General features: G+C 44.4%; 1 protein-coding gene across 1 annotated transcript in view; it reads left to right on the top strand.

Moving 5' to 3' along the window:
• UBR5 (ubiquitin protein ligase E3 component n-recognin 5) overlaps positions 1–14993 on the top strand; it is a 3965620-nt gene that overhangs the window by 3312346 nt on the left and 638281 nt on the right. The window contains exon 47 of the mRNA XM_044065648.1: positions 4688–4905. Within this exon, the coding sequence (XP_043921583.1) occupies positions 4688–4905 (218 nt within the window). The remainder of the gene's footprint in view (positions 1–4687; positions 4906–14993) is intronic.

The following is a 14993-nucleotide window of genomic DNA, read 5'->3' as shown; positions in this document are numbered from 1 at the left end:
TCATACAAGCTTCAACCCCCCCCCCCAGGAGGTGCAGGAGCACCTGCACTTTGCAGTGTCTCTTCTGAGAAGTTTGGGGTTCACCTTAAATCTTCAGAATCTTCTCTGACCCCTACCCAGGACCATGTATTCCTAAAATGCAGAATTCTCTGTTCCAATGATGGCTTACCTAACTCCATAAAAAATACTGTCCCTCACCACTTACTTTCAGGAAATGATCTCATTCCGTTCCCTCATGGCCAGAGAGTTTCTTCAACTCTTGGGTTACATGGTCTCCACCATTCCCATGGTACTCTTGGTAAGGCTACACTTGAAGTTTCAGTGGTTGCTGAGAACAGTCTGGAAGCAACACCTTCACCCCTTTGGAGTATGTAATTCCACTCTTGCCCTGTTTAAGAAGGGAGTTACAGTGGTGGATAGCACAGGTTGCATAAAACCCAGGCCTTCCCCTCCAACTTTCCAGCCCCCAACACAGATGCCTCAGACACAGGTTGGGTGCAGCTCTAGAGAATTGGAGTGTGAGAGATGTTTGGACTCCGCTCCAGTCAAAGGAGCATATCATCATCAAAGAAATGAGAGTTCTGATTTTTGCCCTAAAAATCTTCAAAGGCAAAATCCAACCAGGAATGTTGAGATCGTTCACAGAGACAGACAAAATCCTACCTCCTTTACAGATTGGCCCTGTATGCCTGGGAGATTGCTCAACTCTTCCAGGTTTCCCTGTAGGCTGTGTGCATTCCATCATCTCAGAATGTGGTGGCAGATTCATTAAGCAGGTCCTTGACCCATTCCCATGAATGGATGTTAAACAGGGATGTTTTTCTGGACCTGGTCCATCAATGGGTACTCCACAAGTGGATCTGTTTGCCTCCCTCATGAATAGCCACCTTCCCAGGTACTGCTCCAGGGTCCCAAACCCAGGAACATGGAAGGTAGATGCTTTGCCCTTTCCATGGAAGGGGATGTTTATGTATGCATACTTCCCTTCCCTCTAATCCAGAAAGTTCTGCTGAAAATTTAGAAAGAACAACCAAAAATCTTTATGGTGACTCCCTTTTGGCCAATACAGCATTGGTTCCCCCCTTCTTCATCAGGTAGCCAAGGGCAATCACCACAAATTACCCCACAGGATGGACCTTCTCACACAGAAAAAAGGGGACTCTAATACACCCTTAAATCTCTACCCTAAATCTGACTCTGTAGGTGATAGGGCTCTGATCCCCTTTAGACACTTTTACACTAAGGACGTGCTACAGGCTCAGCAGGAGTCCAGAAAACCCACTACTAGAACATTCTATTGATCCAAATGGAAAAGGTTTTCTGTCTGGTGTCTAAAAAGCAAATTCAGCCTCTATCGGTGGATCCACCAGTGGGTACTGTTTTTACCTGTGTGAGCTGATGAAAGGTGGCTTGTCATACTCTTCTGTCAAGGCACACCTATCTGCCATCTCAGCATGCTTATGCTTGACTCCTCCTTTGGCGTCCAGGTTGGAAGTCAAGCTTTTCCTGAAAGGAGTCTTGCATTTCAGATCACCAGGGAAACCAGTCCCTCCTCCTTGGGACCTCAACTTTGTGCTTGAAAAGCTCACTCTGGCTCCATTTGAGCCAGCTAAGACCTTTTCCCTTCAACATTGCACCTGGAAAACTGTTCTCCTGGTGGCTGTCACTTCAGCCAGATGGGTTTCTGAGCTTCAGGCCCTTATGGCCTACTCTCCTTTCACAGTTTTCCATAGGGACAGGGTATCCCTTCGTACCAATACTTCGTTCATGCCTAAGGTGGTGAATGAGCTGTCACTGAATCAAACTATTAAGCTTCCTACCTTTTTCCCTTTTCCACAGTCATCTAGTGAGAGGATCTTTCACACACTGAATGTGCACTGAAAGCTGAGAATACTATCTGACTAAAACCAAAAATCAGACAAGCTTTTTATTTCCTATCACCCAAGAGCCCTGGGGCTCCCTGTTTCCAAACAAATAATTTCCTCCTGGTTTTCTAAAGACATTACCTTTTGTTACATGGCTAATGGGAAGGATCTTCCTTTCCCAGTCAAGGCACACTCTACTAGAGCTGTGTCTTCTTCTTGGGCCTTCTTTAAAGGTCTGAATGCAGCTTTCATTTTGGAAGCAGCTACATGGTCATCTGTTCATATCTTTACCAAACACTATAAGCTGGATATTGTTTCCAGGTCTAGAGCAGGATTTGCCAGGACTATTCTGCATGGTTTTGTAGAAATGTCTTTGCTGCTTCTCTGCCAGTCCCCTCATGTTATGGATACTGCAGCATATGAATAGAAATACATAGAGTAGTTGTATAAAATCTTAACATTAGCATAGATGTCCTTCTCTTCTATATGCTGCAGTGTAGTCTCCCTTCCTGCCTTCCCCCTGGTACTTGCCTGACCTTCTGTTTACTCACTCCTTCAGGGTGGTACTTGATGGCATTCAGTTCTGAAGTAGGTATGTGCCAATGTCCGCTTTATACCTGACATCTGTAATGCCCGACATTCACTTTTTGTGATGCAGCTCATCACACATACCTTCGCAATAGCAGTTTAACTTTGGTATAACGGCCAGACGTATGAGTCAACCGGAGGCAGACTCCATCATGTTATGCATACTGCAGTATATAGAAGAGAAGGACATCTATGATTATGGTAAGATTTTACAGAACTATTCTTTTATATATTGCATATATTTACTAAGTTATGTTGCTTTGGAAGTCAGGCTTACCTTGGCACTTCTCTGCTGTGGATAATGGTCTTTCAAAGGTCTTTCTGGTTTCTGTTTCCCCTTGAGAATTAAAAACTGGCACAAAACTACCAACCTGCAATGTGCATTAAAATGACAAACTAAAAAAACAAAACAGTGCAGAGAGTGAACAAGGACAAAAACATTTATTAAAACATTGAGCTGTTTTATTCAGTAAGTGACCAGAACTTCATTAAACAATTGTGAAAACAGTGGCCAGCTATTTAAATGCTTAAATCACATGATGTAGTCACATGAAAGGTACCAGAAGAGAAAAAGTAATTCTTTAGACTAATATCGTTTAAAGTAAAAACTTGGAACTCTACAGGATTTACAGATAACCTAGACAACTCTGCAACAGAAAGGCATGTAAGTGCCAGCTCAGACAACATCTCATGGATACTTGGGTTTGCACATGTGCATTGTCGGGTTAGACACAATACTTAATCACAGCCTAAATCCTCATGGGAACTTCTTATTGTGCTCTCTCATTATTTCACTATTTCATTTCTTATCCTTCAGACTTCCCTTACTAACAGTCCTCCTGTGTTATCCATATGTTCTTTTCCCGTTGTCTCCCCTTTTCTACAAAACCGCTCTTATGCCTTCTCAAATAAAATTTGCCTTTCAAGATTTACCAAACACTACCCCCTCTTCTTCTAAACCATTTACACTCCTACATTCTGCGTGAGGCATAGGAATAAATTTGTATTAGCCAGTCACAATTTTCTTGTTCTAGCTTCATTGGTGAAAGTAACTTTTTGTCTTCCAGTATATATCTGTTCTACTGCACCTACAACATGTGTAAATTGTAGCAATTGATTGTAGTTGTGCCCCCTGCCATGTGCACACCTTGTTTATAACAGTTATAAATATTTTCTTACTTATATATAGTTTCCCTGTCTGTAAAATTGATTTAATTGCGGAGGATTTCTCCCTGAGCCTCCAATGAAAAGGGTTATTGTCCAGTCAGAGTTTCCTGGTAGACAAATGTCAAATAAGTAAAATGCATAAATGACAAAGCATCTGTAAAACATAATAAATATGTGGAAGGCACATATGAAAAAATAATCATTAATTTTAACTATCAATTTTATAAAGTTAAGTATTTGTTATGTTAGTTACTTCAATAAAGTGCCCAAAATATGTCAGATATCTACTTAAAAGCAGGATTGGAAACACTACAAGGAAAATAATCGGTGTTTACCTTATGGGCCAAGTTTGTATAGTGTAGATTCACATGCTCATTTAAGCCAGGTGCATGTTGAGGTTTCAACAACAGTTGCAGTCTCTCTCTTATTTCAAGCTGGTTGTTCAAATTCCCTTCCCTTCTCTTAAGTCAGGGTTAACATGATATGTTGCAAAAATGCAAACCTTTGGAAAACCCTTGTTGTCATTTCACTACTTTGGTTTATTCTACTTGTTACTGTCTGCACTGAGCCATGTTGTACATATGGATGTATTTACCATATCAGTTATCTTTGGCTGTCTGCAGTTAGTGCTTTATTGCCCTCCCTCCGCCATTCCCTTCGCTGTTGGTGTTTGGTTCTTTAACTCATTTGGGTCATCTTGTGCTGTACAGTAATTGCCAGTTCAGAATTTTATATCCTTGTGTAACTTCTTGTTTCTTTCAGGTGTGGTTCACTCATGTTCCATTGTGCAGATTCCTGACCTAAATAACATAAATGTACTGCAGAAGATCCTTTCCTGGGTCATATGATATGCTGCTCCCTTTCATGTTTGTATTTTACATTTACTGTATTTATACACTCTTCCTTTGCATTTGAAGTAATGTTTAACAAAACTCCTGCTTTCCACATTGAAAAAGTGGAATAATTTTCATTGTCTACCTACCTACCAAAAAAACATCAAATGTGTGTGCCTTTGTGTGTGTTTTATAATTAGGCAAATTAAACTTTTTGTCTGCATTTTATTTCAGGTATTGCCTACCAAAATGTCATATGCTGCCAATTTGAAGACTGTCATGGGTATGCAGAATCGTCAGAATAAAGAAAGAGAAGAACAAAACTTAACAGAAGAAGAGCAGGATTCTGCAAAACCAGGGCCTTCTCATGACCTTGCAGCACAACTGAAGAGCAGCCTGCTAGCTGAAATAGGATTAACTGAAAGCGAGGGCCCCCCACTTACATCCTTCAGGTAATGAATGTAGGAGTTTTCAGAATTAACAGGTCATAAAATGTCAGTAACTATTATGAAGCATTTCATATTTTGACTGTATTTCCTGTTGTGTAGTTTGACTTTTTCAGTCTGGTTTCCGTAGCTGATTTGGCCAAGAAGTCACATTAGTAATGATTAAAGTAATTAAGTGTAATTCACTCTGACTGCAGGCAGAAGTGCATATGCTACATCAGCAGAAAAAAACGTTTGTAAGCTTTCAGGTTTTTAAAATGTAATATTTATTCTTTTGTTAAATTGTCTTTTATTGTCCTCAACATTGGAAAAATATAATACAAGAGGCGACCCCCCTCCCCCAGTTCTTTTCTGCTGATTGATAGAAGATCAGCATTGGCTGTTGATTAGTTTTGCAGCCTTTTTTACACGTCTTTGTTTTAATTGAAGTGTAAACATTCAGTAACAGAAGAGAAAGCAACCATAACCACAGTTCCATTATTATTTTCATGCAGTATACATACCTTTTCTTTGTCATAATTTTCATTTGATCCAACATTACATAAATTGCTCACTTCTGTCTTCCCTTAACTTTCACTCCCCCTCCTGAACATTTTTCTGCATGTAATGTTCTCACAAATTTCATTTATGTCTGTAGAATTTGTTCCTTCCCTAATTAAAGATCCCACATCCAGTTCTTTTATCTCTTTTATAACATTTCATATTTCAGTTATAGTTGGTTTAGATTTTCTATTAAACAGCAAAGATGTGGTAAAAGTGCCCAAAATGTAACTAGTAATCCAAAATTAGGCACAGGAGACCAGCAGTTCCAACACACAAGTGATTTAATGTTCATACACAGCAAAAGGAACACACATCCACAAATAACATAAACGTTGATCAAAACACTCCTCCTTACGTTTTTGTGTCATAGAACTTCATCAGATGGGCAAAAACCTCATAGTTACCTGGTTAAGTAACTTTTCCTGTTTGAATAGACCAATGAAATCAGTGATTCAATTAATTACCAAGATACAGAAAGAGTGGATTCTAAACTGCATGTGACAGTCTTACTAGTCCAGCACCATCTGGTGGACAAATAATAAAACACATGAAAATGTATATAAAATCAAGAATTCACTTAAATAAATAAACCAGGATAAAATAACATGAATATACATAAAAATGTAAAAAAAAAAAAAAAAAAAAAAGAATTTCTCAATTTTGCAGACCTGAGCTTTAGCACAGGTTTTATAGGTTCATACGAGGCTATCTACCCTAGGGCATTTACAAGCCTAGCCAGAGTGTGTTTGGCTTTCGCCACCCATTTTAAATGAATTTTGCTATGCCCTTTTTCGAGGTTAGTATACTGTGCCTCTAACAGTGACGCAGAAGTGATACCCGGAGTATAGGTTCATAGGTTCATACTAGGCTATCTGCCCTAGGGCAGTAGACACCATATCATTAAGTCCTGAATTGTTGCAAGCATCCAGGACTAATTACCAATATAGTTCCCTCTATTCGAGTCTGGTCTCCCATGGACCACCCCTGGGGGTCTATAGGGTCCACCTCTATCATGAAAAATTGATACTCTGCTTTTGGGCATGCCTGAAGATGTTTGTACAGGGCGTTATTATCATTTTTCTTGCTTAAATCATAAAGGTGTTCATACATTCTTTGTTTTAACCTCCTTTCCGTCTTACCCACATAGGAGGAGTCACATGCCCCACACAAAACAATATATACCACACCTGTGGTATTACAATTTGCATACCCTCTAGTAGTTATATATTTGTTTCTACATTTTAAATATAACATGTCCCCAGTCCGTATGTACTTACATTGGGTACAACTTCCACATTTGTGAGTACTTTTTTTGTTACTAATGAGAGTTTCAAAATTGTTATAATGGGAACCTCCTTCCAAAATATTTTTGATATTTCGTCCTTTTTTGTACACACATTTAAGTGGCTTGTCAAATATACAGTTTAAATCTGATAAGGCTGCAAATTTTTTTCCACTCCTTGTCTATAACTTGTTTGACCAAATTTGTTTCGCCATCATATGTGATAGTCAAAACAGATTGGTAAGATGCCCCTTCTATCTTCGAACCTAGCCTTGCATAATCAGAGGGGTGATTTTTACCCAAATTAGGGGCAAACCTAGACTCTCTAGCATCCATGACTTCTGTTAATGCATCATTCAAAAGTGTGGGAGGGTACCCTCTGGCTTTGAACATTTCTACTATAAAATCACATTCTCTTTTAAAATCCTGGTCATCAGATGTCATTCTGCTAACCTGAACCAGTTGACCTTTTATTACTCTTTTTTGGTGTGGGGGGTGGGCACTCACTTAGTGAAAATAAGAATTCGAGAATGTCTGCTTTCTATGTTTTTTAGATTTGAAACCATTGTCTACCCTTTGAATGTTAACATCAAGGTAATTTAACTCACTATTGTTAATCTGATATGTAAATTTTAGGAACTTAGTAGTCATAGAAATGTATTCAAGGAATTCGAAAAAATGATTATCAGTACCAGTCCAAAAAATACAGATGTCATCTAAAAAAATGCTCATACAGGTTCCAATATTGCTTAAATTCAGAGGTGAACACATAATCTGAAGTAGTTATCTTCATTTGTCCATCAACCTGTGGGTATCGGATCCATATCGGATCCGAGCCAGCAGCTTCAAACAGCTAAGATCCGAGATCCAAGCTCCTCCCCCTTACCCATAATCCCCTGCTAACCCTTCCTGCCCTCAGATCTCATTTGCCGCTTTTCAGTCAGCAGCTTGATCGAGCTTCCAGGCGTGTATAGTCCAGTTTTCTGTGAGAAAAATCTTTCTTTTTTATTCTGTCGGTTTAAAAATATTGGTGTGTGTGCTACCCCTAGTGTTTTGGGTTTATCAGTAAAATTGTGTAGTTAATCTTAACTGTTTTTAGTTAGTTTGTCCTCCCCCTGTGTGTTCGTGAAGGCACTTTTGTGTTGGGCCTAATGTTTAAATTTTTCTTTCCTAAGTATGTCTGAGGCCCCTAAAGCCTTTTTTCTAAATGCACCGAGTGTGGCCATAAGCTATCCCCAGCGGATGGCCACAGTCGGTGTGTTATTTGCCTTGGGGTTGACCACCTCTCTTCAGGCTGCACTATTTGTGCAGCCTTCAACCCCAGGGCTTTGAGGGACAGGAGATCAAAGTTGGTCTTGGCGGGACTGTTGCCCCAGATCCGACTTTGGCCTCCTCTCCCTCTGTGGCACCTGCCGCGGCTGCGACAGTGCCACCCCCCCACCCCTGCTCCCCTGGCCGGGACTCACCCTCCCACCGCTGGCTAGGAGGGAGCGCAAGAAGGACAAACATCACAAGCGGTGGGCCGAGTCTTCCTCCTCGGCCCTGCCAGCCAAGCAAGCGGCTTCTCCTTCCCGGCTCCATTCTCCCCATTTTTCTCCAGAGCTGGAGGAGGAGGAGGCCTGGTCGCCTTCGAGGTCATCGAGGGGCACTCCCTTCCCGCCTCGGTGGCCTCCTCTAGGTCGACTAGAAGCTTATCCGATGCAGACATGGACTGGATGATGCGTAGGTTCCTCCAGGCCCAGCTGCAGATGGGAGTGCTCCTGCCTCCCCCTCCCTCCAGGGGGGAGCTCGACCCCTTTTTTCTCCCCGATAGCTCCTTCTCCGACCCACTTCCAGGGTTCGAAGCTGAGTAGCGTTGGAGCCGGGGGAGTGTCGGCTCCGATAGTACCTCGTACTTCGGCGCCGACAGCACCCTTGAGTTTGTCAGGTCCCTTTTCGGATCCGAGCTCTCGGAGCCGAGAAGAACTAAGCTTTGGATCCGGAGGTGTCAGTGTGTCTTCGACTCCGTCTCGGTCGGAGCATACTGGCCCTTCGGATTCGACTGCTTTGGCGCCGGCTCCGATCCACGCATTGGATCCGAGGGGACTGCTCTCGGATCCCAGGGAGAGCAGCTCCCCTTCGGCGTTCGATTTTGTGGAGAGGGTTCTATTGAGGGACTCGAGACCCCAGGCTCCTGCTACAGCTTCACCCTGCACTCCATCTCAGATGGGCCTACCTTCCATCACCCGGCCCCAGGGACAGCCTGCGCCTACATCCCAGATAGTTCCCTTGGAGGAACAGGATGTGGTTGGTGAGGCCTCTTCGGACAACCCCCCCGAGGATGTCCCTCACAAACGTAAGTGCAAGAGGAGGCACTTGGTCTCACCTGAGTCCTTGACAACATATGCAGATTTGGAGGAAGGGGAAGGTTCCCCAAGGTCACCCCCCTGAAGACGTCTCCTTCGGAGACATCATGGAAATGCTCCGAATTAGAGGGGGGTGGTCCACCCAGAAACCTTCCTCGGATGAGTCTGTATTTCTGGAGGCATTTGACGCAGGCCAATCTAACTCTTGGGTGTCCCCTCCCGCTGACCCCCTGGTAGACCTGATTACTACCAGGGCATGGAAGGAGCCGGACACTGTGGAGCCCATTCCCAAGAGGCCTGATAAAATTCTTAGCCCCCCCCTTCCGATAGAACTTGCTGGAGCAAGGGTGCTCCTGTAGATGCCATGTTGGTGGCGGCCGCCACTAAAAAGGAACTGGCCCAGGAGAGTTCCTCGGTCCATCCTCCAGACAAGGAGTCTCGGACAATGGACCATTTGGGGAAGTGGATGTTCGCTTCAGCCACCTTCTCGGTAAGGTTGCTGAATTATATGGCACACGTGATACGACTCCAGCGGGATCTCATCAAAGAATACACCGGGTCGCCCCCAGAGTCCATGTCGGCAGAGGATAAGGAAATATTCTCTACCCGAATGGCCACTCTCAAATCCATTTGTAACACCTCTATGCAGCTCCTCTCACATGCCATGGAAGGAGCCGCAAGAGCTAGCGGAGTGGGCATTGTCTTACGATGGAATGCTTGGCTCCATCATTGTGATTTCGTGGAACCCTTCAAGGCGTCCTTCGCTAATGCCCCGTTTGACGGTTCTTCCCTTTTTGGCAAGACCGTACATGACACTCTGGTCCAGAGCGAAAAAGATGGGAAGACGTCTGCCATCCGGAGTCCGCTTCTCTGCTCCCCAGAGGTCCTTCACTAGGAACCAAAAGGGACAGAAGAACATGTGGTTCCGGAAATCTCAACAGTCCCATTTCCCTTCGGACCCCTCGTCCTTCAGAGGCAGAGGAGGACAGGGTGGACGCCGGCCCAGAGGCAGAGGGGGACCGAAGAATTTCGGGTTGAGAGAACCCTTTTCTGATTGGCCCGCACAGCAATCCAGAAGGGTTACCCGACTGTTCTACTCTGGAGGCAGTCGGGGGGGGCATTTCTCGAGGCACCTAGCTATGTGGGAGTCCATTACAACAGATCGCTGGGTGCTTCGGATCATATCCAGAGGTTACAAAATTCCCTTTCTCAACCTTCCTCCCAAACCCCGGAGCCTCCCCGATGTCCCACCCAATCAAAGGGAGGCAGCAGAAATCCTCCAGCTACTAGGAAAAAAGAGCAATCCAGCATGTCTCCCCAGACCAATCTGGATCAGGCTCTTACTCCAGGTTCTTTTTCGTGCCAAAAAAGACGGGGGGGACCTAAGACAAATCCTCGATCTGTCCTTCCTAAACCTGTCAGTGGCCAAAGAAAAGTTCTGGATGGTCACCATTCAATCCATTCTCCAACTCCTGCAGGAGAACGACTGGATGTGCTCCATAGACCTCAAGGACACTTATTACCACATTCTAATGGAGAGGCGATCCAGAAGGTTTCTCCGCTTCCGGCTAGGAGCCAGCCACTACCAGTTCAGGGTCCTCCCCTTTGGTCTCACCACAGCCCCCAGGGTGTTCACCAAAGTGTTAGTGGTGGTAGCGGCCCACCTGAGGCTTCAGGGAATACAGGTCTTTCCGTACCTAGACGACTGGCTCCTGTCTGCCCCCACCAGGCATCTACTGTGTTCAGCCAGATATTATTTCCTCCATCTGGCTTCCCGACTGGGAATCACAGTCAATCTCAAAAAATCTTCTCTCCAACCAACCCAGGTCTTAGACTTCATCTGCAGGTCTTTTTAACTCTGGACCGACTTCGGACCCTGAAGCTCCACGTACTAGCTCTTCTGAACTACCCGGCTCCTCCAGCGGAAGTGGTCCTGAGGGCTCTATGGTGGCGACTATCAATCTATTACCCTTGGCGTGCCTGAACATGAGGGTACTGCAATGGACCCTACAGGTCCAGTGGTCCATTCTACAACATCCACTGTGTTCACCCATTCCCCTCAGCGGGGTTTGCAAGAAAGCCCTACTCTGGTGGCTCCAGTCTCCGGACCTCCAGAAAGAGGGTCCATTCTCTGTGCCTCCCCCACTTGCCACAGTGACCACGGAAGTTTCTCGCCTTGGGTGGGGGGTGGGGGGGGCACTGTATGGGCAGAACCGTCCAAGGCATGTAGACCCAATCAGAGACCTTGTTGCACATCAGTGCCCTAGAGATGAGCCTTTCTTCAATTGGGAACTATTGCAATTCAGACAAACAACATGTCAGTCGTCTGATATATCAACAAAGAAGGGGGAACCAGGTCCTACCCACTTTGTCGAGAGGTCATGAGAGTTTGGGAATGGGCAATCTCCACCAACCGCTTTCTCATAGCAACGCACATTCCGGGTCGGTCGAACATCTTGGCAGACAGGCTGAGTCTTACCATCCTTTCACCATACGAGTGGTCTCTGAACCCGAGAGTGGCAAAGCAAATTTTCCTCAAATGGGGTCAACCTTGCTGCGATCTTTTCGCGTCTCCTTCGAATGCAAAGTGCAGCGACTACTTCGCTCTAATTCCCCCACCAGGGGAATCCCCCCAGAGACGCTCTGGTGCATGTTTGGCCATCCGGTCTACTTTATATTTATCCTCCTCTTTCTTCCCTAATGCTGAAATTCTTGCAGAAAGCACGTCGGTTGGGGAGCAGAGTGATCCTCATAGCCCCATTCTGGCCTTGTTAAATGTGGTTCCCTTGCCTGTGGTCTCACCTAGTGAACCCCCCATGGGTTCTAGATCCCACGCCGGATCTGATCTCCCACCCGCTAGGGTTGACAACCCCGAAACTGGACAATCTCAAGCTCACAGCTTGGTTGATCCAGTTCCAATGATAGCTAGGACTCCCGGTATCTCGTCATCTGTTAAGGCAATTTTAGTAGCCGCTCATAAGCCTTCCATGAGGAAGGTTTATAATAGTAAGTGGAAATGTTTTTCAATCTGGGCGGAATGCAGAAACGTAGATCCCTTTACAGCTCCATTACCAGCAGTGCTAGAATTCTTATCAGCCCTATTCGACCAGGGTGCTAGCTCTTCTACCGTCAAAGTCCAATTAGCTGCAATCTCCCACTATCATGTGGGAAATGGTCTCGGCCCCCTGGCCTCTTCCAAATTATGTAAGACCTTTTTAAAAGGCACCTTCCTCTTGAGACCTCCTGTTAAAGATCCAGTTCCTCCATGGGATTTAACTCTTGTTCTCCAATCTCTGACAGCCCCTCCGTTCGAGCCAGCAGCCTCGGTGGACCTAAAATTCTTATCCTGGAAGATGGCCTTCCTTATTGCCATCACTTCAGCTAGAAGGGTTTCGGAACTTCAAGCCCTTTGCGCCAAACTGCCATACTTGGTTTTTCATAAAGATAGAGTCTCCCTCAGGACCAATCCTTCCTTCTTGCCCAAGGTCACGTAGGAACCCAACATCAACCAATCCATTAATTTACCAGTATTCTTTCCAAATTACCAGAACAAAGGTGAATATAAGTTACATTCACTGGACATACACAGGCAATTAAGATTTTATCTGCACAGGACCGCTGGTCACAGGAAATCGGACCAGCTCTTTGTATCCTTTGCGAAACCCTCTTTTGGAAAACCAGTATCGAAAGTTACATTGTCCAGATGGATTTCCCAATGTATCTTACTAGCATATCAAAGTTCTGGTCGACCCGAACCTGAAGGAGTCCACGCTCATTCTACTCAATCAATTTCCACCTCTGCTGCTTTTTGGTCCAAAGTTTCCTTGGATGACATTTGTTCAGCAGCCACTTGGGCTTCATCTCATACGTTCATTAACCATTACAAGTTGGACATAATTTCCAGAGGGAGAACATCCTTCGGCTCTGCAGTGCTCCGGAATATCCTTCCATGAGGACCTCCCAAGGTTTGTGTAGCTGGGGACTCTGTCCCACAGGTTGATGGACAAATGAAGTCAACTACTTCAGTTAAAGAAGTTATGTACTCACCATAATGTTCCATCTGAGTAGGTAATCTTCATTTGTCAGCAACCGACCCTCCCTCCATCCCCTTAACCTATAGTGCGTACTAGAAGGATTCCTAGCCCTTGTTTCCAGATAAATTAGGTTAGGATTTTCAGGTGACTCCTGTGTTATAATACTCTGTATTGCCGAGCAAATTCGATCTGAGGACAGGAAGGGTTAGGGGATTATGGGTAAGGGGGAGGAGCTTGGCGCTCGGATCTTAGCTGTTTGAAGCTGCCGGCTCGGATCCGATATGGATCCGATACCCACAGGTTGCTGACAAATGAAGATTACCTACTCAGATGGAACGTTATGGTGAGTACATAACTTCTTTTTTGTTTTCCCCAATATAGGAGAATAATATTGGCGTAGGTAGGGGCACAGTGTGCCCCCATTGCCGCGCCCTTCAGTTGTTTATAGTATTCTCCCTGAAAGAAAATAAAATTATTCTTAAGGACTAGGTCCATTAAAATTAATTAACTACGCCAATAAAAGTTGCTCATGAGTTGGAAGGGGGCTTCCATGGTGTGGTGTGTTTGGCTGGAAAAGGTGTTTCAGCTGAACAGTAGTGTAGCTAGGGTGGGATGAGAGGGGCAACTGCCCCAGGTGCTAAGTGTTGGGGACACGATCAGCCGATCCCTAATGTACTATTTTTAAAAGCCAGTATTGCGTTTGTGGTCAAAACTGAGTATTCTAGCTCTCTGTGTGTGTGGTCAAAACCGTAGCAACTGCATACTTCATTGTAGCAAGCAGTTTGCTACTGTTTAAAAGATTTTAAAAAAATCCCCCGTCGTCTCCCCCCCTTTTTTTAAATTAAAACCTGAGCACTGTAGCACATTTTTTTTTTTTTTTTAACTAAAACCTGAGCGCTGTAGTGCTTTGTGCAGGCAGGGTGAAAACTGAACCATCAGTTGCTACAGTTTAGACCCCACATGGAGCACTACAGTGCTCAGGTTTGAACGCATCACAGAAGGGTTGGGGGCAGGATACAGAATTGAGACATGAATGGCTGGGCAGGAGAGGGGATGTTATGCATCTGCCCACCGGGCTAGAAGCAATGCCTGTTCTGCATTTGCTTTTCAGAGGAAGTGCTGTTGGAGGGGGGATGGGAGTGCATTGATCTGTAATAAGCTGATCATACAGCAGTTGGCTTAATATGGTAAAGTGCTTTTATTTTATTTATTTCCCTATTTTTTTATTTCTTCTCCTCCTCTTCACTTGAAGAGTTGAAGGGGTGGTGTGCTGGTTCCACGTGGTCCATGCTACTAGCACTGTGAGCTGGTTGAGCTAACTTCTCTTCTGCAGTTGAATGTTGTCAAAGTAAGTAGTAACTTGGAGGCCATGAAAATTAAGCTTATAAATTTACCAGGTTTGTTCACTGCTTATATGAAGCAACTAAGAAATGACTATGCTATCCATGTGGTGGAGTAGTCCCTTAACCAGCTTGAAGCAGCAGAACCTGCCAGAAAGCAAATGTTCAAAATTCAGGATAAGGTGAAATAGTTTGAAGAAATGGAATATCAGCTAATAGAAATGGGGAGTAAGGTGAGAAAAAGTAATCTGAGGCTGTAGGGGTCTTGGAAGGTATAGAAAGTTAACATTTGTTGGAATGTGTTACAAAAAATAAGGTGATTATGTAGACTGCTTTTCTGAGAGACTCTGTGTGTGTGTGTGTGTGTGTGTGTGTGTGTGTGTGTGTGTGTGTGTGTGTGTGTGTGTGTGTGTTGCGCATGTGAGGTGGTTGCCAGTATAGCACATCGAGGCTGAAGTTAGGATGCCAGGGCTAATCTTTATTTGATTGAATTGTTGATTTTTTTAAATGAAAAAAATGTTGTGGATGCAGTAACAGCCTATGAGGAAGT

The sequence above is a fragment of the Protopterus annectens genome, chromosome 3.part0 (genome assembly GCF_019279795.1).
Source record: "Protopterus annectens isolate FY-2018-M chromosome 3.part0, PAN1.0, whole genome shotgun sequence".
In the NCBI taxonomy this organism is placed as follows: Eukaryota; Metazoa; Chordata; order Ceratodontiformes; family Protopteridae; genus Protopterus; species Protopterus annectens.
Note: the sequence above shows the minus strand (reverse complement) of the source record. Positions and strands in the feature narration are given on the sequence as shown.